The following is a 26,590-nucleotide window of genomic DNA, read 5'->3' on the forward strand; positions in this document are numbered from 1 at the left end:
TTAGAGTAAGAATCAGCAAAATACATGTCAAATTACAGTTACAGACAAGACTATGCACAGGTGGACACACTGAGGCTGTTACATAAAACCAGGTCATGAAAGCTCAAGCTAGTTTGCCATCTTTTCTCAACATCTCCAAGATTGCATCTGCATTTCGAATTTCCTGGCTCTCTTGTGATTCTTCGTTTGCTTGGGAGAAATCTACACTCGTATAAGTACGGATACCAGGACCCCTTCCATCACAGTCCCTCACTCTTCCTTGTTGTGCTCGCCTCACTTCCTTCTGATGTTCTGTTAATTCTGGCGTTTTCCTTTTTAAACTCGAATTATTGTGATGACAATTTTTCTGCGTGCCTTCCGCCAGTTCTACCCGTTTGGAACCTGGGTTTGGTGTTGTAGTCACTTTGTATCCTTGTATACTATCTAATTTAAAATGACTTGCTCGGCAGAGCTTGATTGCTCCATTTCTTGAGAGCTTGTCTAGGATGGGAACTAAACTTCTAGGGTAATTTAACGGAGTCTGTTCTCCATATGTAGAATTCCAGAACTTCATGGTAGGCTTGGAGATGGCATTATTTGGGTGGTCAAGAGTTGATTCAAGTAGGGGTGCCTGCAACTTCAGGAAGGAGGAATCAAAGTTGATTGGTGGCCAACTCGATCTTAAACTGTTCAGCATTTTGACCCATAATAGCTGAAGTTGATATCTGCTGCTCTCATCCTGTAATTCTGGATGAGATATCCATTCACACAACGGCTGTCCCATAATCTGATGAAAAAATGAAGATAAACGCAATCAGTGCCCTGTGCATACTACATAGACATGTTACAAGTTATTTCAGAAATAATATATAGAATTAATATGGTTGATAAAGTGGAATGTATTTATTAAGTCTACATGATTCAGGAATTACAGAAGCATCTATTTCAAATTATTTACTTTAAAAGGAGGCAGGTAGAAAGCAGTTTAAAAACAAAAATTAATCTATTATACAGTTCTTTAATATGTAAAGGGTGTGGCAAAGCAAGAATACAAAACCTCCATAAAAGAAATAATTTGCTCTTGGAAGAAAAGACAGTCTAGAAAATGCACCAATGTAGAGAACACCCTGAAACTCACAGAATGAGAAGTATATAAGCATTACAAGCGACTGAAAAAAGTCATATACAGATGTCAGATGCAATAACATTGGTTACTCACCTGGAGACTACTGCAAGGTCAATAGATGCAGTTGATGGTACCTTTGCCCATGGCAGACTCACATATCTGCACAACAACTAAACAATGACTATGTGTTTATAGACATTATTCATCATTTGCATGTTTATAGGAGGGTGCATCTTGTAGATGAATGTCAGTCAACATCTTGCATAACTTGAGTAATATAAATAAAAGAATAAAACTCGGATATATACTAAAGACAGCAGAAGAAGCAGAAATGAAATTAATTTAATATATAAACAGAAAACAAAATAATGGGATGAAGATGAACACTAAAATATATAATCCACTAACAGTTGTAAATGAGAAAAAGATACCCAGTATTGAGCCTTAATCCCTTATTCTTTCCTACAATATATACCACCAATACTGTAAAGTTATATCTGTATGTTGATGTGTGTCTGAATACCTTGAAGTAAATTGTAAGATATTGTTGATGCTATTAGATGTCCGAGAACTGCCAATTTCTCCAGTTGTAGATGTCCGAGAACTGCCAATTTCTCCGGTTGTAGTACCGCCCTTTTTTTCACTTATCATAGATTGTTCAAAGACACTTATCACAATCTCTCCACACAAATAGAAAATTTCATAATCCCGAACCTTTTCGATTTGAATTAGCTCACTGTCAGTGTCTATATTATCTCTTCTTTCGTCAAGCCACCAATTTAACATTGAACACAGATCTTCAGTGAAACTCTTCGAGGAGAAACACTTGGGTTGTGAGGCTTTATTTACAGAAACATAAAGCAACCTCCAGTTTTCAACAACTATTTCAAGCCCATGCTTTCTCTGTGCTTTCAAACAAATGGAAGATTGCAGGGAGCCATTTGTCTTTGCTGGTGACGATTGCCTTTGAGAGATGTAGAATACAGCAACAGGATAGCACAAGAAATGACATAAAACAGTATATCCATGCTTGTCGGATTCTGTTTCCAGTACAGAGAGGTCCTTCACACTGTCTAGGTAATCCTTTAGACAATTGGCTACAACTACCCAGGCATCTAAGCATTCAGAAACCAAATGATTATACAATAAACTATTAATTGCTTGGAGAATCTCAAGAGGACTATACGAGGACAATATTGAACGTAAATATCCAGACATCTCCTGTATAGCAAATCCTGCCTCTGGTACATCTAGAGTTAACCTAATTAACACGCACATATAACATACTGTTAGGCAAACAATAGGAGTAACCATGTTTAAGTGATCCACGGACAAAGTACCAGGCATCTTTCCTCGTCTGAAATCACTGACAGTTCTCAAGTTGTTAACGAACTTGGAGTCTAATGCTATTTTATAAAGCGGAGATCCCAATATAAAAGCATCTAATTCTTCAGTTACAGCCTTCACAAATTGGAGGGATATACGATGTAAATGATTATTTTCACTGTCGTCTACTGCAACTTCACAAATTTTGTTCACAAACATCACTATTTTTCTTATACATACCATGGTCTCTTCATATGTAATGGAGGAATCCATCAGAATGATTTTGACTCCTCTCAAAACAGTTCTAAATATTCTCAGTGCTGCAGCACATAATAAACATTTTATTTCAGGGGCAATAGAGATCGCTGAACTGTGACTAATGAGGATATCCAACATATTCGTATAGAAATCTAACTGAGTAAGATCCCAAGGCAACCATTTAACTGAACATTGCTTCCATGATAGCTCTCCAGAAAAAAGAGGTCCAGGAATTTGAATTTCAGAGGATAGAAGAGAACTTATCTGGTCGTTCAAGTCATATCTCAGATCTTTACTTCTGGTTGAAGCAAAATTATCAAGAAGATCTGTGCAGATACTTAATAACAACATGTTCTTATTATCAGGTCTGATTCGGAAAACAATTTCAAGCATAGGCTCCCAAACAAACTTGAATACCGACGGACAGTTGACGTAGGTGTCAAGATTTTGAAGCAAATGACACCAAGTCTTCAGGCAGGATAAGTGAACAGATACATCACATTTACTGGACATGATTCCTGTTAGGGGTGTCATTATGAGCTTAATTCTTTTTAAGAGTTTATCTGTTTCAAACTCATTAGATTCAAGAGGATTTTTTGCTTTATCAATATTGTGACCACTACTGGTCTCAGGAGCTTGTTTCGGAGGCTGAATAAGAGCATCAATCAGACATTCCCAAGCAACCTGAAAAAGTAGAGCAGATATTTTATAGAAAGGCGCCAAAGGGTATCACATGCAGATATGAACAATCTTTTAAAAGTTCTTTGTTGAGCTTCGACTATATTATAGAAAGGGGACACACATAGGGATCGCATGTGAATGTATTATGGAATTTAGAAGTTCTTGTTTAGTTCTGAATCTTTTGTTACAAAATATTCCTGAGCTAACTCAGAGTTGAGTGTTTTAGAATAGGTGTCAACCACTACAATTCACTTTTAAGAGTACTGATGTCTTGCAGTTATTCATACTCTTTTGGAGATAAGATAATGTCACATAAGATACTTACACTGATCACCTCAGCAAATATTATCAGCAATATATGCGAGCAATCGGAGGAACTAAGATAAGGATATAAAATATAACAAATGTGTTTTGATAGGGAAGTTATTCATATTGGTTTTAGAAACTAAGATTGAACATTATCGATATTGCAGAATCATTTGCAAAGGCACTAATTAATAATTATAACATTTTAGCTTCTACAACCTTTAAGACATGACATCATAATATTCAATGTAAAAGAATATTTTTTTTTTCTAAATTATATTATCTTGAAGACTCCTAACCTTTGGATGTGTCGAGAATGTTGTGACAAATGCATTCAGCAACCTTGGTTTCATGGCTTCACAATGATTGAAAATTTTGCATGCTTCAATTACAAAGAAGAAAGAAGGCATCAATAGTTTGATAATTTGCATAGGAATACCTGTGAAGCAATCTGGATTTGTGGGTCAAGATCAGAAAATGTCTGCTCGGGAATTTTCAGCATTTCATTTATCAAATGCCTATTCTTCACAGCATAAGGTCCAATTAAGCAAATAAACCATCCCCATGCTTGTAAAACTTGAATCTTTAAGCCTTGGCTTAATAGTTCCTTCATTGTAGGAAGCAGTTTCCTCTTCATATCTATAGAAACCACCTATACAAGAATAGTAATGCATGTGTGATTACTAAGCACAACACATTAGGGTAGATTCTACAGCACAATTTATTTTATAAACTTGTGGACATATATGTCTCACATGAAGTGCCTCAGCGTAAGAGTAAGCCACTTGTTATGCAAGGGTTCTTCATACTTGACTGACTTTCATCTCCATTAAGACTTTTGAGAAATTTAGTTATATAAAGGCATGCCATAGAAAATGTGTATCTGCGACCCTTGTATTTGACAGACAAAGGAAAGAACCTATGAGAATTCCAGAAGAGCTAAGAAATACCTTGGTGTAAATTCTGATGCAAAATTTCTAGGTTGGACATCTACGTCCCTAAATCTACACTTCCAAATGAACCCAGATAGAATCGTATTAAAGTGCAACTCCAAATTAAATTGTGATTTATTTATTTAGGATGGGGGGGATAATACTTTAACCCAGAAATTTAAAAAAAAAGGGTTCTGTTTTGACATTTATAATTGTTTTCTATCATATAGCAAAGTGGATCAATCCATCCCTTAACTATAGCAGCAGGTCCAGCATGCAGTCTCTTATACGAAACGAGTGAAACTGCACAGTAGAATAATGTTACTACATTTACCATACTGATACTTGGTACATCTACTTGATCGACATTATATAATTACTGATCTGATATCACAAGTTGGAAATCCAGTATAACAGTATAATATTATCTCAAAACTTTCTTATTCAGAAATTTTTACCACATTGATGTCTATATGACTATATGAAATCACTTACGCACAATTTACATAGCTTCCTAGTCCATGATGATATATGTACAGATCAACTAGCAATTATATTTAGTTCACACAAGACTTGCAAATTATTATCTAAAGTGCAATGAGACAAAAACAAACTACTCTGACACCAATCACTGTAGGTCCAACTGTCCGAGGTGGGGATTAATAAACTTAAACCTGGTCCACAATAAACTTAGATTGGAAGATGTTGCAGACTATAATACCTTTGCAAGAGCTAGCTCTGGAGGATATATTGTAGATTTAATCTTCAGTAAACATCTTTGTGCCATATCCCTCTCCCTTCTATCGATGCTCAGTAGTCTTCTATATATTGGAGGAGCCCATATATGAGAAGTGTCTTTCATCATATCACTTAACTGAGTTGTCAACTTAACCACAGCCTGTTAAGTAGCATTTCTATGATTAAAGTTATAGCCTTTCCCTGACTCGAAAGATAACCATTTTTACTAGTAGGTCTGACTAGTCATGCTTGTTACTGCTGTAAAACCATATTGTATTTTGGAAATGAATGATACGTTAGAAAACACAAGCTAAACCTGCATAGCCTCGAAGGTAGTTGACAGCGAACCAATCGGATTGTCAAGGGCATGAATAATTGCTCTTAACAGAGAATGGTGCTTGTCAGCCAAAAATGATAAGTTGAGTTGTTGGATTGATATACACCATACTCCTAAATTGCAGACCGACTGTATATCATGGAAACATGTGAGGATCCGCTTTCTAGCAATTAAAATAAATATCATCATATATATTGAACAGTATAATTATCTCAACTGAATTCACCTTTATATGAGTAGTGGTGATCAGTTTCTCTAGTATCTCCAAAATTTTACTAGCATCATTTGCTGCCATGCCAAAAACAAACATGTTAAAATCTGGTGTCCTCGCTCAACGCTGTCTTTTCTTAAAATCAGATTATTGAGCATTTATTATAATGCAGTTTGGTACTATCTTAGAGAGTGAACCCAGCAAAAAAAGTCAGTAGTCGTCGAATACAACAGTTCTTCAATTGTAGTGCACCATAAAAATATTAACACGTCAACTGAATATCTAAAATTCTAGATGGAACCGTGGTGGCTCGGTGACTCCATTAAAAGATGTACTCAAGTGTTCGAGTTTTATGTTCAATCACTTCTAGAATACTTGTTCAAGTTTCCAACAGTTGCTAATTTGCTATCAATATAGCCCCAAAACCTTAGTATAATAGTTGCGGTTCTCCAAACCGAACTTAACGCGTATTAGTTATATTAATGTTTTGTACAATATCTTGTCAACATACAAACTTTAAAATCAAAACCTGAAGCTGTAAATTTCAAGAAAAATAAAATATATACCCGAAATGACCGAAACAACCGAAGGATGATAAATCATGAATCCCAAGCACTTCAAAGCCTGTGCAGCACTGTCATTCAAAAATTATCAATCATTATACACAGTTACATACACATGTAACATACATATAGCATTGTAGAGATACAAGGCTTACATTTCTTCGTCGTGGCTCGAGATATCGACAAGAATAAAAGAGATAAGATAATTGCAGGAATCAGCGAGAGATTGGATAAGGGCAGGGTCATCAGTGGCTTGTTCTTGAAGATGCAAGAGTGTTGAGTAAGCAAGGGCCTTTTCTGATATTTGATGATGAGAAGCAGCAGTGCTAGCACTAGTGGTCAATAAAGTTTTGATCTTTGCTAGCTGCTCTAAGAAATTCGCCATTTTTTATGTCAATAATTTATGGTGATTGGAGAAGAAGAAGAAGAAGAAACAAACCCTAATTTGGAGGGAGGGGGCCGATTTATGTTGTCTTCAATTTTCGCGCCAAACGGGTTGTTTGGTCTTCGTTCTTCAGCCCAGGCTAAATTATTTTAAACCTTGACTTTTTTAATTTTTTTGTAGGAGTGAAAAAACATTTGGCCCTTAGACTGATACAGGCGACTCGCAGCGAGGTAAAACCGAACCATAGTTGAAAAAATCAAATCGAATTATATACTTCAGTTCAATTCGATTTTAATTTGGAGAATTTTGGTTTATTCGATTTTATATCATACTAAATTTTTACTCGGTCAGGCTCTTTTCAGAAAATTTAGTTCAACCTGATAGACCGAACTATTTACACTAATATATTAAATGTGATTTATGTTTTTTTTTTTTTTGAGAATGATGAATTATGTTGTTAATTTATGATATATTTTTTGGATGTATATTCAATATTTTATTTATACATTATCATTTACCACTTACTCCTTCCGTCCCAGTGAATTGTATACGGTTTCTTTTTTGGGACGTCCCATCAATTGTATACATTCCAAAAGTAGTAAACTTTTATAATATAAAATATCATTACACCAACTACTTTCCTCCACTATCTCTATTCTATAATAATATAAACACTATTACACCCACTACTTTCCTCCATTATCTCAAATCTATTATTAAATATAAATGGGTTCCACCACTATACCCACTTTTCATCTTAATTTACTCATTTTTTACCCAATTTCTTGGTCTCCGTGTCCCAGCCATTTGTATACAAATGACTGGGACGGAGGAAGTATCACTTACCAGAGACCCCACGTGATTTAGCCGCTTGTAGTCCCTAAATTTTTAGAATTAGTTCAAATTCACAAATCACAATCATAGATTTGAAATCTCTAAATCGTTTCGAGATAAGAGATTCAATTCAAGAATCAAACATGACTAATTTTGCTATTTCCACACTTGAAGATTGAGGGTTTGTTAACGGGTGAACGAAACAATCTTGATTATCGGATGAACCCACACAATTTATCATTAAGTTTGTTTGACAGATATTGTATGTAGATGAACGAATCATAAATCATCTGGACGAATCACCTCAAAAATATGAGGATCTCTCATACAGAAGTCTACACTCTGCTGCTAGTCTCTTCGCTGTTTTCATGTTCAATAACATATGTGCTATTCTGCAAGTTTTATTTTGATTTTTAATAATATGAAAAATATTGAAAATCTCTTAAGTAGATATTTTCAAAATTATTGTAATCAGGTGCACTATCATTTATAAGTCTATAATTATATTTATGGTAGAATACTCGATTGGAAAATAACCAATAATTATATATTAATTGTAAGGATAATTATATATATACAATAATATAATAATATTGATATATTATCTTCATTTATGATAAAAAAAAATTATCATTGAAGAATTATTAATTTAAAATCAAAATAGTAAAATCGTTTGAATGGGCTAATGGACGGTTTTTTTTAAAAAAATACCAACCCTAACAATAAATTTTAATAATAATAGAAATATTGTTTAGAAGAATCTAATATTTAAACAAACTACTTGGTTCATCTGGTATTCAGATTTATCACTTTTCTGAATGATTCAGAAAAATTTGTTTAGATTTAACAAATGAGCCTAAGGGTCTGTTTGGGAGTGCTGTTAAAAATTGATGTGCTGTCAGAAAAAGTGCTGGTAAAATAAGTGCTGTTGTAGAAATCAGATAACTGTTTGGTAATTTTTTGATATTTACTTATTTTGAGTTATAATTAATAACAGATAATGATTTTGGTGAGGTTTTATAATGAAATCTATAACAGCATTCTGCAAAAGCTGAAAAGCAGCTTTTTTTAAAAGCATGGGAGGACCTGCTTTTTCTAACAGCAGCTTTTCAGCTAAAAACTGCTGTTCGGGAAAGCTGCTTTTAGATTTACCAAACAGTTTTTCACCTGCTTTTCAGCAAAAAGCTGCTGTTGCTGTCTGCAATAGCAACTCCAAACAGTACCTAAGTTTAAAAACTCATATATCCAAAATTCGTTGATAAATCTTCTCAATTCGAACTTCTTGTTGTATGATTGCCGATAGGTTAACTTATTCTTTTATTCTTTTTTCTTAATTAAGTTATGTTTGCTCTTAATTAAGTAACTAGGTTTATTCCTTTCAAAAAAAAAAAGTAACTAGGTTTATGATTTTTGAATTTTGTAAAATTCGATGGTGGTTACTGTAACCTCGTGCTGTTATGTTTGAACTGGATGTTTAAGTGGGTGTTTGTTTAGGACTTATAAGTCCATCTTCTAGATTATAAATTATGAGCACTTATTCGTATCGTTTGTGTGATAAGTCAAAAAGTACTTATAAAAAGTTATAAAAAGTTAGGAATGCTAGCTTTTATTTCAGAATTTCTACTTATTTTCCAAACACTTTAATCACTTATAAATCTTATCTTGCTTCTAACTTCTACTCCACTGCACTTATTTTAAACTCACCCAAACGGCCCATCCGACCCATACGAAGCCTGTGTCCGGAAGTGTATTGGATATGTCTGTGATAAATCAAGAGTTTTGGCGTTATTAACTTTTTTTTCAAAAAAATAAATAAATAAGGCCATAGGCTACAGTTGTTAAAGCAACAACAAAGCAGCGATAAATACTGAAGCATTCATTCAACTCTAGTTTCTGAAACATCCACATTATCATACAAAAATTAAAAATCTAACTTTCCAAACATCCAATGTCATAATTCAGAAACACAAGCTTTAGTCTAAAGATTAAACTGTTAGCTACAAATGCAAACAATACAGAACCAATATAGAACTATATTGGAAAATCCATTTTGATTGGAACAGTTAGTGCTTCTGCCATGTCGCGCTGCAGCCAGTCCTTTGCACAAATGAGGGCTTCCACTGTCTCCGGACGCAAGGAGCACCTGTATCGATCCATCTCTTTCCCAACAGTGTCAAATACCAGATCAGGTCCCACAGTAGACACTGGAACTGATAACATATCACGAGCCATCTTTGAAAGAGTAGGGTACTTGCTCTTGTTTAGTTTCCACCAGCCTATTACGTCAAACTCGTGAACCCGGGGCAACAATGACTCCTCCAAGTACTGATCCAGCTCTGATTTTGACTGCTGGCTGGTAGACTCCATGATATATACATCAAAATCGGTTAGCCCAAGTCCATTGCTCGATGGAAAAGGTCCTCCATCTTCTTGCTTAATGCTTGCCCCATTTATTTCATCCACATAAGTCGGAGTGAGAGGCAATGGAAGTTGCACATACTCATTGAAGAGCTCGTGAATTCCATCCTCGACTGACTTGATGTATGCGGCAGCTTCATCCCCGTATATTTTATTGAAACTGAATTCAACAAGCTTCATCTTGAATCGGGGATCCATGACTACAGCAATTGCCAGAATCAGGCAACAGCTTTTCCAGTATTTATCAAAATTTGCTTGCAATGGCCTGGTAATGCTGCTGATGATCGGGTCCTCAATTGAGGCGGCACGAGCCAGCTCCAGTTGAATCTTCCAAATTTCATGAAAGAACGTGTCTGTGGTTGGGATGACAGGAGTAGTTAAGAGTGTTGCTGTGTCAAACAGTAGTTTCAGGTAGGTAGTTAGAGTCTCGACCAGTTTCCAGTCTTCCATAGATGGAGCTTCCTTGTAATCCGGATCAGAAGTATCCAGGCAAGAAAAGACTTCCTTCAACTCTGAAGCACCCAACAACATTTCATATGTTGTGTTCCATTGTGTCTGGTCATCCAAAGCTAGGCTCTTTGCACTGGGGACTTGAAGTTGTTGCTTGAGCTCAAGAAATTTCTCTTCATGGGATTCAGAGGTTTTAACATACTTGACACTGTTCCTAACTTTCTTAACAGTCTCTTGTGCACCCCTCAGTGCTTCCTGCGCTATACTACTAAAAGAACGGGCGAGACAATTCCCCAATAGTAACTGACCACCAAGCAGATTAGGATTCTTGACTGAAAGCAGAGCTTTTAGGTTATCCACTGCAGCATCTGTCAACGACTGGTTAATGGTGAGGGAAATTAATCGACCATCCATATTCCAGTCAGAAAGACAAGCAGCAACAGAATGGCTAAAAGCAGAATCCGATTCAGGATATGGTTCCATAATAACATTAAGAATCTTTCTGTGCATCTTCCATTCACTATCAATAAATTGCCCTGTAACAAAAACATAGCCTACGGTTTGGGAAGAAGTCCACAGGTCAAGTGTCAGGCAGATACGCCCGGGAATTCCTTCAAGCAATCTCTGCAGGGTTTGCTTTTCTCTAAGATAAGTTGCCACACAATCTCCTTGAACTGTGTTGAAGCTCACCATATCGAACCGAGGCTGAAGATTCTTGACAAAAGCAATAAAGCCTGGATGTTCGACAATGTGAAGGGGATAGTTATGCATGATTATCATCCTAGCAATCTCATGACGACAGCGATCCGAGTCAAATGCAAAGTAAGGCACACTAGCAGTTCTGTATCGGCGTTTCGGTGCATCATTAAGCCGTCCAGGCCCGCCGACCTTAGAAGGTGCACTGTAGGGGGATAACTGAGAATTCTCCTGATTGCGAAGAACAACAGGGCAGGTTCCTTTGGCAATATGGCGTTTGAGGTGGCTGGTTCCTGCCACTTTAGAACCTGTACTATATGCAAACGATTGCTTGCATTGCTTACAGCAAGCCCTTCTGCATCCAGCACCAACATTCTCGATGGTGAAGTGCTCCCAAACAATTGACTTCTTCTTCCTGCGTTTACTAGGAGGCTGTGTTTCAATGCCAAGGGGCATTTGCATGTCTACATTGCTGCCTGGCTGTAATTCTAGACCAGCTTCCTGAATTTCCATATTTGGTGAGTGCATTTCAAAATTTGTCAGTTGCATCTCTAAATGGGCTGGTGGTATCTCTAAACTAGCAGTTTGCATTTCTATATTAGCTGGTTCCATCTCTAAATTGGTCGGTTGCATCTCTAAACTAGCAGGTTGCATCTCTACATTGGTCGTCTGCAGTTCAACACCATTCGTCTGCAGTTCTACACCGTTTGACTGCAGTTCATCACTGGTTGGCTGCAGTTCTACACTGACAGTATGCATTTCAGCATCATCTGGCTGTGTCTCTACAGAGACAAGCTGATGATTATTTTCCGCGGATGCTTCCATTTTAGTAGAGAAGGCAAATCCTGCTTCAGGCAGAAAATGAAAATTTAACTAATAAGATGGATAAATCTGATACCAGAACTGAAAGATAAGAAATTTCACATTAATAGTATATAACAAATATGCATATATCAAGTGCAGGAAGAGTGCAATACAACAAGAAAATTGAATGTACAACAAAAAGACAGATATGTTCATGTATAAAAATCGAAGTAAAAGCACAACACCACCAAATTAAGGCACCTCACCCAATTACAAAACTGTCAGGAATCAAGGTTATATAAGTATTGTAGCTCATTAAAAACCATGAAGAAACCTACTTAAAACTAAATTTAGAGCATATGTTAATCAAAACCACAGTTACACAAATCATTTTATCCGTCTTCCTTTCCCTTTGAAATGTAAAATCAACTCTTATAAGCCTCTCATTTTAGTTTTCAGACATCAAAACCAAAACATAAGTCAAACTAAAAAGTATTGAGAATTTTAAAATTATTGTTATCTGATGAAAATTAAGGCTGACAAACCCGAACTAATTCAGCTGGAGATTCAATCACTGTAAAACAATGACTGCCTTTATTGAATGTACAGACATGGGGACAGCAGAAAAAACCGGCTAACTTTACAAGTCAGCTATAGATTCATAGACATCACTTATATCAGATGTTTTAGCCTTAGACCTTAATAATGAATACTCTACTAAAACTTCACCTTCACTCGAAACCCACTATAGAGTCCATCACTCGCAACCCAAAGGAAATATTCATAAGGTCAAAAATACTATCTCCTTTGAGAGGAGGTGCAGACCCTCCTCCCCCTGCCCTGCTAGCTACTACATCACCCACTGTATTTTTAAACAAATAGTTAAAACAGGAAGAGAAGTATAAATACAAATTCTGCAAGTGGTTAAAACTTAAAGCCCTTTGGGTATCAGGATATTCAGGTGTACATAACTTTTGGTCAATAAACAATACATAAGCGAAGGCTTTGGTTCATCCCTATAAATATAACCCGACCAATCTTATTACTGTCTGCAGAATACTTTATTACATACAACCCATAAGGTGAACTTATAAGATAAAGACAAACAAAGCATACGCAGACTAGTTTCCTTGAGTGGGCTGGACTCATCAACCAAGTTCTAACACTTAAAAGAACTCATGTTTCGAAACACCAATATAGCACACCTGAACAGGACTGATAAACAGATGATGTAATAATATTACAAAGACCAACAGCAAAAAAAAGCCCAGTAGGCTCAGTATCTAAAGGTTAAAACAGACTTTGGACACAAATTGGGCTTAAAGTCAACGCCCCAAAGACCAGATCTATAAATTTCATCAATTTTGGCTCCAAGAAATAAATGAAAATTCAAAACAAACAAGAACAATTAACAAACACAAACTCATAATTCAGAAACAAGATTCACATGTAAAGCTTAAAGATTCAAACTTTACCCATAATTCAAAGACAAAACTCGATCTACAACAAGAATCACACACAAAACTGCATAAACACACCAAAATTCACAAGAACACACGAACAAAAACTGAATCGAAAAAGCTAGGGTTTTCAAACAACCTCGAGAATCACCGATCCGAAAAGATCCGCCAACAGAACGAGCTGAATCGCCGTTGAAAACCCGAAAAAGCGGTCCGAATTGCCGATCCGGCGAGATCTAGGGTTACGCCGATGAAAGAGGAGAGAGAAAGAGTGAGGAGAGAGATATTGGGCTTGAACCCGATAGAATTCGAATTGGACCCTTACGTTGTGGTGGCTCGGCTCGTGATATAGAGATAAGATATTTAGTTTAGGTAACGGGAGGGATAAAAATTAAATCATATTGGATATGGACTTTGAGGTCCACTTTTATTTTTATTGCGGCTTGTGTATTTTATTTCGTTATGTCACATTTTTATTAAATTTCGTATCGCTTAGATGGACGGACACCACAGCCCACAGAGCTTAGGGTTTGTGAAGCGAATGACTTAACTTGCAATTTACAAGAGGACCTGGTCTATTATGTAGAGAGAGAAAGGGACTCTAGAGGGCCTACTTTGATGCTCGTTTCTTTATTTTATTTTTTCGTTTATGCAGACTCTTATTCAATTTTGTCCGAATCAGCCCAAGCTTGTGTCTAGCTAGTTATACACACCGATTTCAAGTCCATACAGCACATGGTATGGGTTCTAAAAATGACCAAACTGGGCAATAAGGTTCGAATTCGAATGATATTTATATATCTATTTATTTTTTGTCAAAAAAACACAAAAAAGATGCAGGACGATCTTATAAAATATAGTCATGTAATTTATTTTAAATTTTCTTTTCTGACTGAAAATTTAGATATTAAACTTTTATTTGAAAAAAATAATCTCAAAATTAATTTTTAAGACTATACTTTATGAAAGTACTAAAATAAATATTCCTATTTTCGTTCCTGGATATATACTCTTCATGGATGATGGAGGGAGTAATTTGTGACACCACTGGTAATGGTAGATGAGAAAGGAAGCGATCAATCAAATCTGGTCCGGTTGAGGATCCAATGTTGAATGTTTATATTTTTATTGCCTTGATGATTTATTTAAAACCTCTGATAAATTAAATTATCTTTTGTGGAGCACAATAAACCTCGTTGTCTATACTTACTATAACAAGTCAATATGATATAATTTAAGATAATAAGAATTCATGTAGAGAAGAATAGATCTTTTGTTGACATAGTTTAAAAATAACTTTCGCGTGAACTTGATTGATGATCAAAATCTAACAAGAAGATAAAACAAAGGACTTTTTTTATAAAAATAAGTAATAAAATATAAGATTTTAATTTCCTTTCGTTTAATATATCCATCGTTTAAAACTTCTTTTTGCTTAATATATTCATCGTTTATTGATACGAGCGTTTCAGAGAAAGAATTGACATACTACGAGCCCATTCTTCAGGCCTATATATCAGGCTGCCCTTCACGCGCAGAGCGGTCAGGGATAGGGATAGACAGAAAAAAAAAAAAGCGATCCGAATGGAAAGGAGCGTGGCCAGAATACATGGTTTTATATAATTTACACTATACTCTATTTTAACCAATTTTATTAAATATAAAAATTGATTTCATTTTTTTAAATAAATTCATGTATTTGTGGGATCAAAATTTTATTTCTGGGTTCAAAAAATTTAATTTTAGGGGGGTCAAAATCAAAAAATATTAAATTTTATATAATATATATAAGAGGATATTAAAGAATGAGGGGGTGCAAGTGACCCCGTACTCAATACTTCGCTACGCCCTTGTGAATGGATACTCGACCGTTTCGGCCCGAATGAATTTTGCTGAATCCGATATTTTGGATTTGGATTTTATTTTTGACCCGAACGAATTTGGATTAGGATTTGGATATTAGGTATTCGGTATTGAAATCCGGCCCGAAATTCAAATTCGATCCGAACCCGATCCAAACCTGAAACCCGAAAAATAATCTGAATAATACTATATATATATATATATATATATATATATTATAAATTATATATATTATATATATATATATATTATTTATAAATTTTTGGGCCATGATATATGTATAATTTAATATATTATATATTATACTAATATATCAAGTTACTAAATACCAAGTAGTTTAATAGTTTAAGAGTCATCACTGAATCATCATGCACTCAATACTCAATTACTCTCATGCACTCAATACTCAATTACACTCAGCAATTGCGAGCCTCTCACATTGTCACATGAATCCCTGATTTCACAAGTCGCCGACTCGCCGCCTTCAACTTTCAAGTCGCCGCCTGCGCCCTAGAACTCCGTTGTCCGATATTCTATCCAAAACCAATCCGAAACCCCGATTTCTAGACAAGTGTTTGTCGATTAAGATGAACTTCAGAGCATGACTCTCGTTTATGATATTTATAATTAAAAAGAAGAGATTTCTGTACATGTTCTTCTTTTCTAGGCAAGATTGACATGCTCCTCAGTGTCAGAATCACCTTCATCAGCAGCCCAGTCACCATCCTCAGTTATGAATGCCTTTTCCTTGCTTTGCTTGAGTAGATCAAAATATTTTCTTCTGTAGTCTACATTCTCTGAGGAGGATCCTTTCTTTTCAGCAGAAGGTCTTCTACACTCATTAGAGAAATGTCCAGGTAGACCACAATTGAAGCATTTGAATTTTGATCTATCAACCATACCAGATGGTTTAGATTGATTTCCTCTGTTGAATGGTCTAGAGCTGACAGCATTTCTTTTGAATTTGAGTTTGGAGAATTTTCTGGCAAGAAATGCTAGATGTTCATCAAGATCATCTAGCTCATCTTGAGCTGAAGGTTCTTCATCTTCCTCAATGACTTTTCCTTTCTTCTTTCCATCATCCTTCTTTCCATCACAAGCAGAGCTGCTTGAGGTCTTTCCAGCAATCACAGACTTTAATGTCTTCTCCTCTTCCTTTTCTGCCACAAGAGCCACAGTTTTCTCCCTTTTGGAGTTCTTTTCCAGTTCTTCATCTTGCTGTATTTCAAGCTCATATGTTTTAAGAATACCATATAATTTGTCAAGAGAGTATTCGTTAAAATTCTGAGCCTGTCTTAGAGCAACAGTCATGGGTTTCCAATCTCTAGGTAAAGCTCTCAAGAATTTGAGATTTGAATCCTTGACCATGTAGATTCTACCATACAACTTTAATCCATTTAACAGTTTTTGAAATCTGTTAAACAAATCATTTAGAGATTCACCAGATTTAGAGTGAAAGCTCTCATACTGTTGAACAAACAGCTGCATTTTGTTTTCCCTAACTTGATCAGTGCCTTCACATAAGGTTTGAATGGTATCCCATACTTCCTTTGCAGTTGGACAGTTGATAACACTATCAAACATGTCATCATCAATACCATTGAACAGAATGTTCATAGCCTTGTTATCCTTGTGCACTTCTTTCTCATCTTCCTCAGTGAACTCAGAAGGATTTTTAGGCACTTCAACATCTTCAGCTTCACTTCCATCAAGTCTCAGGGCAGTGTTGATCTTAACTGGAACATGTGGTCCTTTCTCAATACAGTTGATGTAGCTAGGATCCAAGGAGAGTAGATGCATCCTCATTTTCACTTTCCAATGAAAGTAGTGTTCTTTGACCAGCATTGGAATCTTGACTCCTTCATCTCTTCTTCCCATTGTTGATTGTCTTTAGGATCTAAAACTTCTTGTATGTTAGAAGCCTGGCTCTGATACCAATTGTTATTCAGACAATTCAAACAATAAGTTAGATTGTAGAAGGGGGGGGGGTTGAATACAATCTACAAAAAATTCAATCTCTTTTTGCATAACAGATCATATTCAAAATACAAGAGAATATAAAAGCTAAAACAGAAATTTAAAGAACAAGGATCTTAAAAATTTCAGGTGGATTGTTTGATCCACCTGAGAGATTTTTATATCAAGAACCTTCCAAGCAAAAATACTTGGCTGCTTACAAAGAATGAAGAGCAGAAGCTTACAATTTCTTGCTAACTTTTTCTAATACTTTGCTCTTCAGTTCTTAGTGTTTGATACTTTGAAATGTGAAATTACAAAGTGAATATATACTACTACAAACAAAACTAGTCTGTAAAAGTATTTTCCTACACACTTTCTAGCTAGTACAAATATAGAATTTCTTGGACTTGATACTGCATTTGGCAGCTTGAAATTCTTGTTGCTTTGCCAGAAATGGTAGGCTTCGAGGTTCTCAATATTTGACTAAACTCCTTTTGGTTTAGCTTCCAAAGCTGGTGCAGCATCTGTCACATCAACCCATGTGGACTTTGTCTTTTCCCTGACTTGCAGCTGTCAATGGCTGATAATCAATTGCTAATATCATCAATTGATGATACACTGAAATAGCAGTTGATTGTCTTCTTTGAGTTATGGGATAATGATGATGTTGATGTAGCGGTTGATAATCTTCTTTCCAAATAGCCATTGATACTTTAAATTACCGATCGATCTTCACTTCACTTGAATAGATTACATGACTTCTCATATTTACAATTATGTCACCCTATCTAAACATCCGTTGATAGATCAACTGCTAATCTAAAAGTACACATTATTTTACATCAACTGCTAAAAAGCTCCAGCTTTGTTACAATACCTCATCAGCCGTTGATGGGTCAATCTGATCAATTGATACTGTCTTAGCATGCTACCAATTGATCAGCTACATGCAATTTTATTCTAAGTAAGAATAAAATACCTTGTATCATCAAGCATCACATATTCCTAACAGATACTCGTTCCATTTCATTGAATTCAACTTCGAATACCTCACCAGCAACTAATACAACTAATTCTCAAAATAAAGAATGCAAATCAATTAAAATTACAACTCAAATTCTAATACAATTATGAGAAAGCCAAACATAATTAAATGATACTACTTTATGAGAAGCAAAAATCATATTATTCCCACTTTCTTTCCTAGTTGAATCTATACACACTTACATACAACTATATATAAAAGTTCAAGAATATGTGTTGATGTAATATCCGTGACAAATCTTTCAGGGTTAGAATTCTTTTGAATATGTGCCCCGGACTTTTTGTATGCTAGTCAATTTTTTTTTTAAGAAAACGGTGCTTTTGAAAAGTACCCCAATTTTTTGCATGGACAATTGCAATAAACTGAAAATTGATTAAATTATATTAACCGTTTGATTATATATTTTTTACAATTCAAACTTTTTCAATATGTTTTTATATTATAAATCAGTAATATAAATATTAAATATTTTTATCATTGAAAATGAATATTTTCTAATATTAATACGTGGTAGGGTATTTTTTTGATTAATTTTAAATAGTATTTTTTATATTTTATATTTTTTTTATTTGCAAAAAAAATAAATATATATTATATATCTTGTATATGCTTCAAGTTGGTCCCTAGAACTATCGTATAAGGGGAGGTTCAATGCAATACTAATAAATTCAAATCTCAAATCAACAACGAATTTAAGATTCAAAGTTATCAATTACTCTATATTAATAACTTGTAGAACATAAAAAATTAATTTCGGAAAATAAATATTTTATTAATTTTGCAGTGTTGCTCCAATCTCAAGAAAGTGTTTTCTCGAATTTCAATTTTCTGAAGAGCTGCAAGATTATTTCTTTTGAACAACTATTTTAGAATGATGGATGTTTTCCTATATGACTAGAGATGCAAAACATTACTATCATCACGTGTTCTTGAAACTGTTGACAGACTCTGCTAATTTGCGGCTTCTTACAAACACAGTCCATGTGATTTTCCTAAATTGCTAATCATACTGAGATTACAATGTAAGAAGAGCAACGTGGAAATATTCTATTTTAAGCTTAACCAATTCTAATAGATAGTGACTTGACATCTTCTCGTATTGGTAATTTTTGTCTATTAGCTCTCAAGTTTCTGTCGTAGTCTTTGTTGGTGTGCTATAAAACAAATTTCTGCAGCATCCCTGATCTTGAACATCCTTATCGGCCACAAGATTTGGCTTGATGAAGATCCAATTCAAGTCGTATCTTTGAAGACGGTACATTTCAAACGCCAAGAGGCCCAAGACTTGCTGTCGTATAATGGACTTGAAGTGACAGCATGATTCCCTACAACTGTTGATGTTGGGCAATCCAAACCCTGTTGTCATAACTGAATGAACTTGTTGTCATCAAAACTTCTGTCAATGCTGCTGTCAGATAAACAATTTGTCGTGACCTGCAACTAACTGTCTTTTATAGTCTTACTGTCAAACAGTTGACAATGACCCTTTCTTTATTCTTGATGTCATATTCTTGTACATCTTGAGAGTTGAACAAATGAATGAACTACTTCCAAGTGTATAATTATCACATGACAGTCATTAATGAAACTACAAAGACATACTCTGGTTGAGACATCATGTTTTATTTAAAATAAACTAAATAAATTACATCTAGTTAAGTTGGTTGAAATCTGTAATCCATAAATCCTAACACTTCAAGTATGTTTTGAAGTAGATGATGATAGTGTAGAAAGGGTTAGTTATTAGGATAAAACACATTAGAGTTAAAGTTTGTAAGAGTTACGTGATGGTTTGTATATATTTTCGAATATAATACATTATAACTAAAAAAATATTATTTGTATAAATGTTTATTTAAAAAATGGATGATTCGGAAATGGGCAAGAATACCAAACAAATTTTTTGATTAAACTAAAATAATAAAGCAACAAAATATCTTCCGTACAATCTTTATACTCCCTCCGTTTCAAATTAGATGTCCACTTTAAAAAAAATCACACAGTTTAAGAAAAGTGGTTGTTCACAAATTAATTTAAATGATCAAAATATGTGGAGTGAGATTGATCTAGGAAATATAAATAAGAGATATGTGGTGTAGAATTGACTTTGGAAATATGATTTTGCATTGAAAGTTGAAGTGGACAAGTAATTTGAAACAAATTTTTTTTTTGAAAGTAGACATGTAAATTGAAACGGAGGAAGTATCTTTGTTTTACTCGGCAAAATATGTTTAAAATGTTCCCTGAAAAATATTTGTGGTAGTTTCCCTTGGGCTACGGAAAAAGTTGTATACTGCAGCCCAACTACCTTTCTGGGCCTAACACCGAGTTTTTGTCTTTCCAGACCGAATAGTATTATTATTCAAATCTGTTGGCATAATACAATCCAGTTCGCCGCTACTTATTTTCCAAACAAATAATGTAAATATATCTTTTTTCGTTTTTGACAATTTAGGCTTTAGGCCTTACTTCCGCTTAAATAATACTACTCCCTCCGTCCCCCTCATTTGTTTACATGGGGAGACGGGGGCTCAGCACGCATTTTAATACTCTCGTAAAACGTAGTTCGATAAATTATTTTAATTTTTTTTTCTTTAGAATAAAAATTTGATGTTTAAATTTTTATATAAAAAAGAAAATTTTAAAAATAAGTTACAGAACTAGCCATGTGAAAAAACAGTAAACGGTAAAGAAATGAGAGGAACAGATGGAACAGTAAAAGACCTCAAACATCAAGTAAATAATAAAATTAGAGAAGGGACCAATAGCGGGGATGGCACGAAATTTCTACCAGCCACTGTGTCGGTCGTATGTATGTTTGCACCTGCACTTGCCACTTGGTAAATTCTTCCATGTCACCCAATCGTGTATAATATGGTTTTTATCCTAAAAAATTGCTAGACTTTTTCCAAAAATACTCATATCAATATTTTTATTTTCAGATATGCTATCTCGTTTACAACTACAATAACTATGTTCAACTAGCCTAATTATATTTTCTATTAAAAAATTAATTTTAATTTTTAACTTTTTATACTGGAAATCATTAGCATAAACAATAAATACAACATGTTCGTGTAAAAACTAAACCCAAGCTTACGATGAATGTTCATAATATATTTCGTCAAAAGTTACAAAATCAAATAATTATTGAAACAGAAATATATTGCACGTTTAAGAATAAATAATTTTATTTGAAATTATGAATAGAATATAAATATATATTAATGAAAACACTTTTCTATATTATATAATATTTATCATTTCAGTGCTATAATAAATAGAATAATAATGAATACTAAGAGACATATTATAATAATTTGAAAATTTTATATAATTTGGTATTATATTATAGCTAATTTTGAAAATAATAATTAACCATTACTTAAATTTTTTAACAAATATATACATAATTTAATTATAATTAATTACATATATAATATAATTTTATTCAATAATTACTAATGTAATTATATTGTTTTGTGGTGCAGTTTAAATATCTCGATATTGTTTTAATATTAAACGGTAATCGATATAACATTACGCGATTGGTGAAAAATTCAGTTTATAATCTTATTATAAAAATTAAAAATCGTATTTTATGATGCGATCCGGGATTTATACCAGTTGCACGATCAAGCTGTACACACATACAATGTGTTTGGCTTTGATGATGCAAATAAGAAGCAGGTCCGTTTAAACACAAACCTCAGAAACAGCAGAGCAAAGTAACCCGACAGAGCGAGGAAGACCCTCTTCCGGGAGAAACGGAGTGCATCATCTTTTTTGGTTTTACACTCTTTCCCATCCCTCTCGTGGGTCATCCCCACTTCACATGCACCCATGTGATCCCGTTCCTGCCCGTTATCATTTTCCCCTCACATTTCTCTTTTTCTTTTTCTCTTTAATTTTATGGACAATTCTTTCCATTTTCTTCTCTCTTCTACCATTCCTAGGAATCTTTTCCTCCCCAAGTTCCGTATAGTTTATAATATTATGAAAAAACTGACCAACCTCCGTTGCGAGAATTTAAAAACAATAACAAAGAGATTAATGATGGATAATACTATGATACTGATATAATTTGATAATTTCATCCCATTACGTCAAATATTGACTTTTTGACAATCAATTTATAGCGGAGCTGTTTTTAGTTCTTAAAGAGCAATTCCAAGACGTTAGACCTGTTAGTTATGTGGCACATTTTAGGTGATAGGTAAAAATTCAACACTCCAACCATAACCTTTTGGCAAAAAAATATAGATAACTGAAATTGGAGTAGTTATATTTATAAAACTTCTAAAACTATCATGTATAATTTCAGATAATTTAATTATACATAACATCATTGTAGTGAACATATAACCTCTTTGCTATAATTTTACATGATTATTCATATAATATATTATATCTAACAAATATATATATAACACCCTTGGAGATGATCTAATATACAACCGGTTTTAACAGCTGACCAATTAGTGATAATAAAAATTATTAAAATAGCTCCATCGAAAATTAGCGACCAGCTGTAATTGGTGTACGTAGCAGTGTTCCATCTTATGTTTATTACTCCCTCCGTCCCATTTTATGTGACCTCATTTCCTTTTTGGGACGTCCCAAAAAGAATGAACCTAGAATACTTACTATTTTTGAACACTACTTTTCACTATTACACCCACTAACTCTATATTTTATACTCTCTTATTATTAAATAAACACTATTACACCCACTACTTTTCTCCACTATCTCAAATCTATTATTAAATATTGATAGGTCCCACCACTTTACCCACTTTTCAACTATATTTACTACCTTTTTCTTAATCTCCGTGAAAGTCAAACCCATTCACATAAAATGGGACGGAGGTAGTATGTTATACTCCCTCCGTCCCACCCATTTCTTTACATTTTCTTTTTTGGGTGTCACACCCAATTCTTTACATTTCAAAACTTACCAAAAATAGTCAATGGGTCCCACTACTTCTCCACTTTTCTTTCTTTTTCACACTACTTTTACTCCCTTATCTTCTTTTTATACATTAAAAATCAATGGGTCCCACCACTTTACCCACTTTTCTTCCTCTTTTTCACTACTTTATAGATATTTCTTAACCTCCGTGTCCAACCCATTCGATAAGAAATTGGGTGGGACGGAGGGAGTATAAGTTTTTACATTCACTTTTTAACTAGAATCGGAAATGTTTTGGATTAATCCTCATGTAGCTCTCAGAATTAAAAAAATAAAGACGTATTTTCAGAATATAAAATAAAAATAAAGGAGCAATGAGATCAAACAAACGGTTGACAGCTTTTGAATGAAAGGCAGCTAGCTAGGGCAGGGAAAAGGTGGGGTTTCAGTTTATAAGGACTTTCTACTATACTATACTTATACTACTACTAGTTGCCCCGATATTCTTCTCGGGATTGGTGGTAAAAGACTTCAATTCCTCTCTTTTATTCTATAAATACTCCCTTCATCCTTCTCTTCCACTTAACCTACAATCCCCCCATCCCCCTCAAAATAAGTATTTGTATGTATAAACATTGTATTTTTCAATAATTACAAGAAACCCTAGTAGGGTTGGATAGAATTGAGAGACCTGAAATGGTTGTCTCTGTGTTCTTCCACAGCTTTCTTGAACTGCTTAATTCTCTTATCTAATTATATATCGGTCGGATCTAGCTAGATTTGGATGGCTTTACAGCAGTTCAATAAAGCTGTGGGAAGATACGGCGAGAATCAACATAATTTACCTACTTCTTCCACAGATTCAAACCAAGCTGCCGCATATACAACCGGTACAGGTCGTTGAGTCGGTGTCAATCCAAGTCCGAGCAGGTACATGTAACTATTGCTTTTAATTTATTTCTAGGTTTTATACATACTAAATGCCGGCCGGCGTACAAAATTTGCAGATCTATATGTACTCTTTATCAGTAAGACATGTACTCATATGAATTTTGCTTGGTTTAGTTATATCAGTTGTATACTAGTATTGTTTGGTGTCAACTGCAAAAATGATTTTCTTTAACAGGTGTTGCATAATTAATATACTCCCTCTGTCCCATTTTAACTGATGTTTGACTTTCTAGCACGTATATTGAGATGTAAAAAAATAATATCTACACTCAATAAAATAATTCAATTCTTATATCAAATAAAAGTTTAGGTTCTAAACTTTTATTTGATATAAATTTTATAAAGAATTATTATGTTTAGATGTGGTTTTTTTAACATCTTAAAATACGTGTAAAAAAGTCAAAAGCAGTTAAAATGGGACGGAGGAAGTACTAGTTCTAGCAACTTGTGTAATTATGTATAAAAAATGGTTACATAGTTTTCAGTTTGATTACCTTGTATGTAAGATGTAACCTCTGTATCTCTTTCTCAAGCAGCAGGAAACGTCAGGCTGAAAACTATTTTTACCCGATTCGGTAATAAAGTTGAAAAGACCTGTTTTTACTGTGTTTCTGGTGTTTATATATAAATATTATTGAAAATATGTGGATATCCAGCTTGTATGATTGCAGACTCGCAGTTAATCATTTCTTTGCCTGATTAAATTATATACAGGGTAAGTCACGCTGAATTTACTGTCACAAGTGTGTGCTTCTTGCATTCTCCCTCGCGCACATGCAGATTATTAGTCGATATATGTATACCCAACTGACAGATTTTTTATTTTTAGCTAATTAAAATGCATAATTAAATGTGGCAAAAAAAAATGCATAATTAAATGGCTTCGCCCGGGCAACTGGCAAAAAATATAGAATTTCCTCTGCTCTGGCCGAAATTATATAATTGTCACATATTCTTTCTTAGGTTTTAATATCCTGACAGATAATTATTCTCTAACTGGACTAATTGCATTCAAAGGTGAGATAGTCATAAAAATAAACAACTTTAGTCTATAACTTTTTATGCAAAAAATTTAGTCCACAACATGAATAAGTTATTTGTTGAATATTTAGTAGTCAATAATTTTAGATTTTTCAGGTTGCTCAGAGTTGTTTTACATTTTACTTCGGCCAATAAAGGTTTAGCAACAGAGTCTGAAACCTAATTTTGAATCAGTAATCTCTTAGAGCATGTTCCGTGTTTACTGTTCTCTAGCTATATAATAAATAATTTAATTTTCAAATTATATTTTCATATTTGATGACCATTTAGAAAATAATCTTTATTTTGTTTTTCTATTTTCATTGTAGGATTGAATTCAAAATCAATTAGGAAAAAGATAATCTGAAAAATATTAAAAAGTAAAATGTAGAAAATGAATATTTAGTCATTAAAATTAAATAAGGAATGAGTTAGACATTGAGAAATGAAAAAAGAATCCTAAAATTTAAGAAATGGCTAGAAATATGTTTCAATAAAATTTTATTACATATTCTTCAAAATTATAATTTAAAATATATCATGTAAGTAATATATCTAATTTGTTGGAGATGTTCTTCAACACTATGTCCTTGACTTTGAGTTAACATCATGTAAAAAATCACTAATATAGATCGAAAGTTTTTTTAAATGATTTTTTCTCAAGGTTTTGAAAATGAAAAGGGTAATATAAAATCAAAATATATATTAAATTTTACACTCCCCTCAACCTACCATATAGAAAATTTTGTTCAAATTTGATTCCTAATTTACAAGAGATGTAATATAGTTACATACTGAATAATTGCCTGCAGAAGTATTTATATAATTTATAAAAAATAATTAGTTTAATATAATTTAACATGTCTACGTACGTATAGCTCCTCTGTCGCATCTTAAAAATATTATCCGTATATATATTAATATATATAGATAACAGTTAAAAAATAAAAATATCATGTTTAAAAATATGTATCTTTTAATAATTTTGAACTATAAAATAATATACTACATGTACAACTCTGGTCAAGAAATTGATCAGGGTTTTCTACTAAATTTGCTTTTACAGGAATATATCATTTGTAGTAACTAATATTAACTAAATTAGCCGAAGGATCCTTCCCTGCAGATTTGCAGCTACTGTTGGTTCATGATAGCCCTGACCATTTCGCTTATAGCAGTACACTCCGATACAAAAATATACTGTACTGCTGAACCTGAATTATTTATTTACCGCAAAATGTCACAAACAAACCCATATTACACCTAATTTATTCAAAAATTCTAAGTAATGTAGTATATATCTGATGAAGCAAGGCTCCTCCTTAGCTCCTTCCGG

General features: G+C 33.8%; 2 protein-coding genes across 4 annotated transcripts; both read right to left on the reverse strand.

Annotated features, from left to right (window-relative positions):
• Positions 1-29: 29 nt before the first annotated feature.
• Positions 30-7,004, reverse strand: LOC108216890 (uncharacterized). Of its 2 annotated transcripts, XM_064091025.1 has the most exons (11): positions 6,613-7,004; positions 6,461-6,528; positions 5,910-5,971; positions 5,663-5,812; positions 5,330-5,506; positions 4,116-4,328; positions 1,725-3,373; positions 1,629-1,691; positions 1,199-1,264; positions 1,037-1,106; positions 30-766 (listed from the first exon to the last, which is right to left on the reverse strand). In XM_064091025.1, exons 1-11 carry the CDS (start codon positions 6,840-6,842, stop codon positions 104-106), a joined length of 3,411 nt encoding a protein of 1,136 aa, XP_063947095.1. In that variant the 5' UTR covers positions 6,843-7,004; the 3' UTR covers positions 30-103. The 2 variants fall into 2 exon arrangements, with proteins under 2 accessions (XP_063947095.1, XP_017245236.1); XM_017389747.2 differs by having other exon boundaries at positions 1,629-3,373; positions 6,613-7,003.
• A 2,528-nt stretch (positions 7,005-9,532) lies between these two features.
• LOC108218757 (zinc finger BED domain-containing protein DAYSLEEPER) lies at positions 9,533-13,904 on the reverse strand. 2 transcript variants are annotated; one of them, XM_017391851.2, is made up of 2 exons: positions 13,644-13,904; positions 9,533-12,085 (listed from the first exon to the last, which is right to left on the reverse strand). In XM_017391851.2, the coding sequence occupies exon 2, from the start codon at positions 12,063-12,065 to the stop codon at positions 9,708-9,710; it is 2,358 nt and encodes a 785-aa protein (XP_017247340.1). In that variant the 5' UTR covers positions 12,066-12,085; positions 13,644-13,904; the 3' UTR covers positions 9,533-9,707. The 2 variants fall into 2 exon arrangements, with proteins under 2 accessions (XP_017247340.1, XP_017247341.1); XM_017391852.2 differs by having other exon boundaries at positions 9,533-12,088; positions 13,644-13,846.
• Between the last annotated feature and the right edge of the window lie 12,686 nt (positions 13,905-26,590).

This window comes from Daucus carota, chromosome 4, assembly GCF_001625215.2.
Source record: "Daucus carota subsp. sativus chromosome 4, DH1 v3.0, whole genome shotgun sequence".
In the NCBI taxonomy this organism is placed as follows: domain Eukaryota; kingdom Viridiplantae; phylum Streptophyta; class Magnoliopsida; order Apiales; family Apiaceae; genus Daucus; species Daucus carota.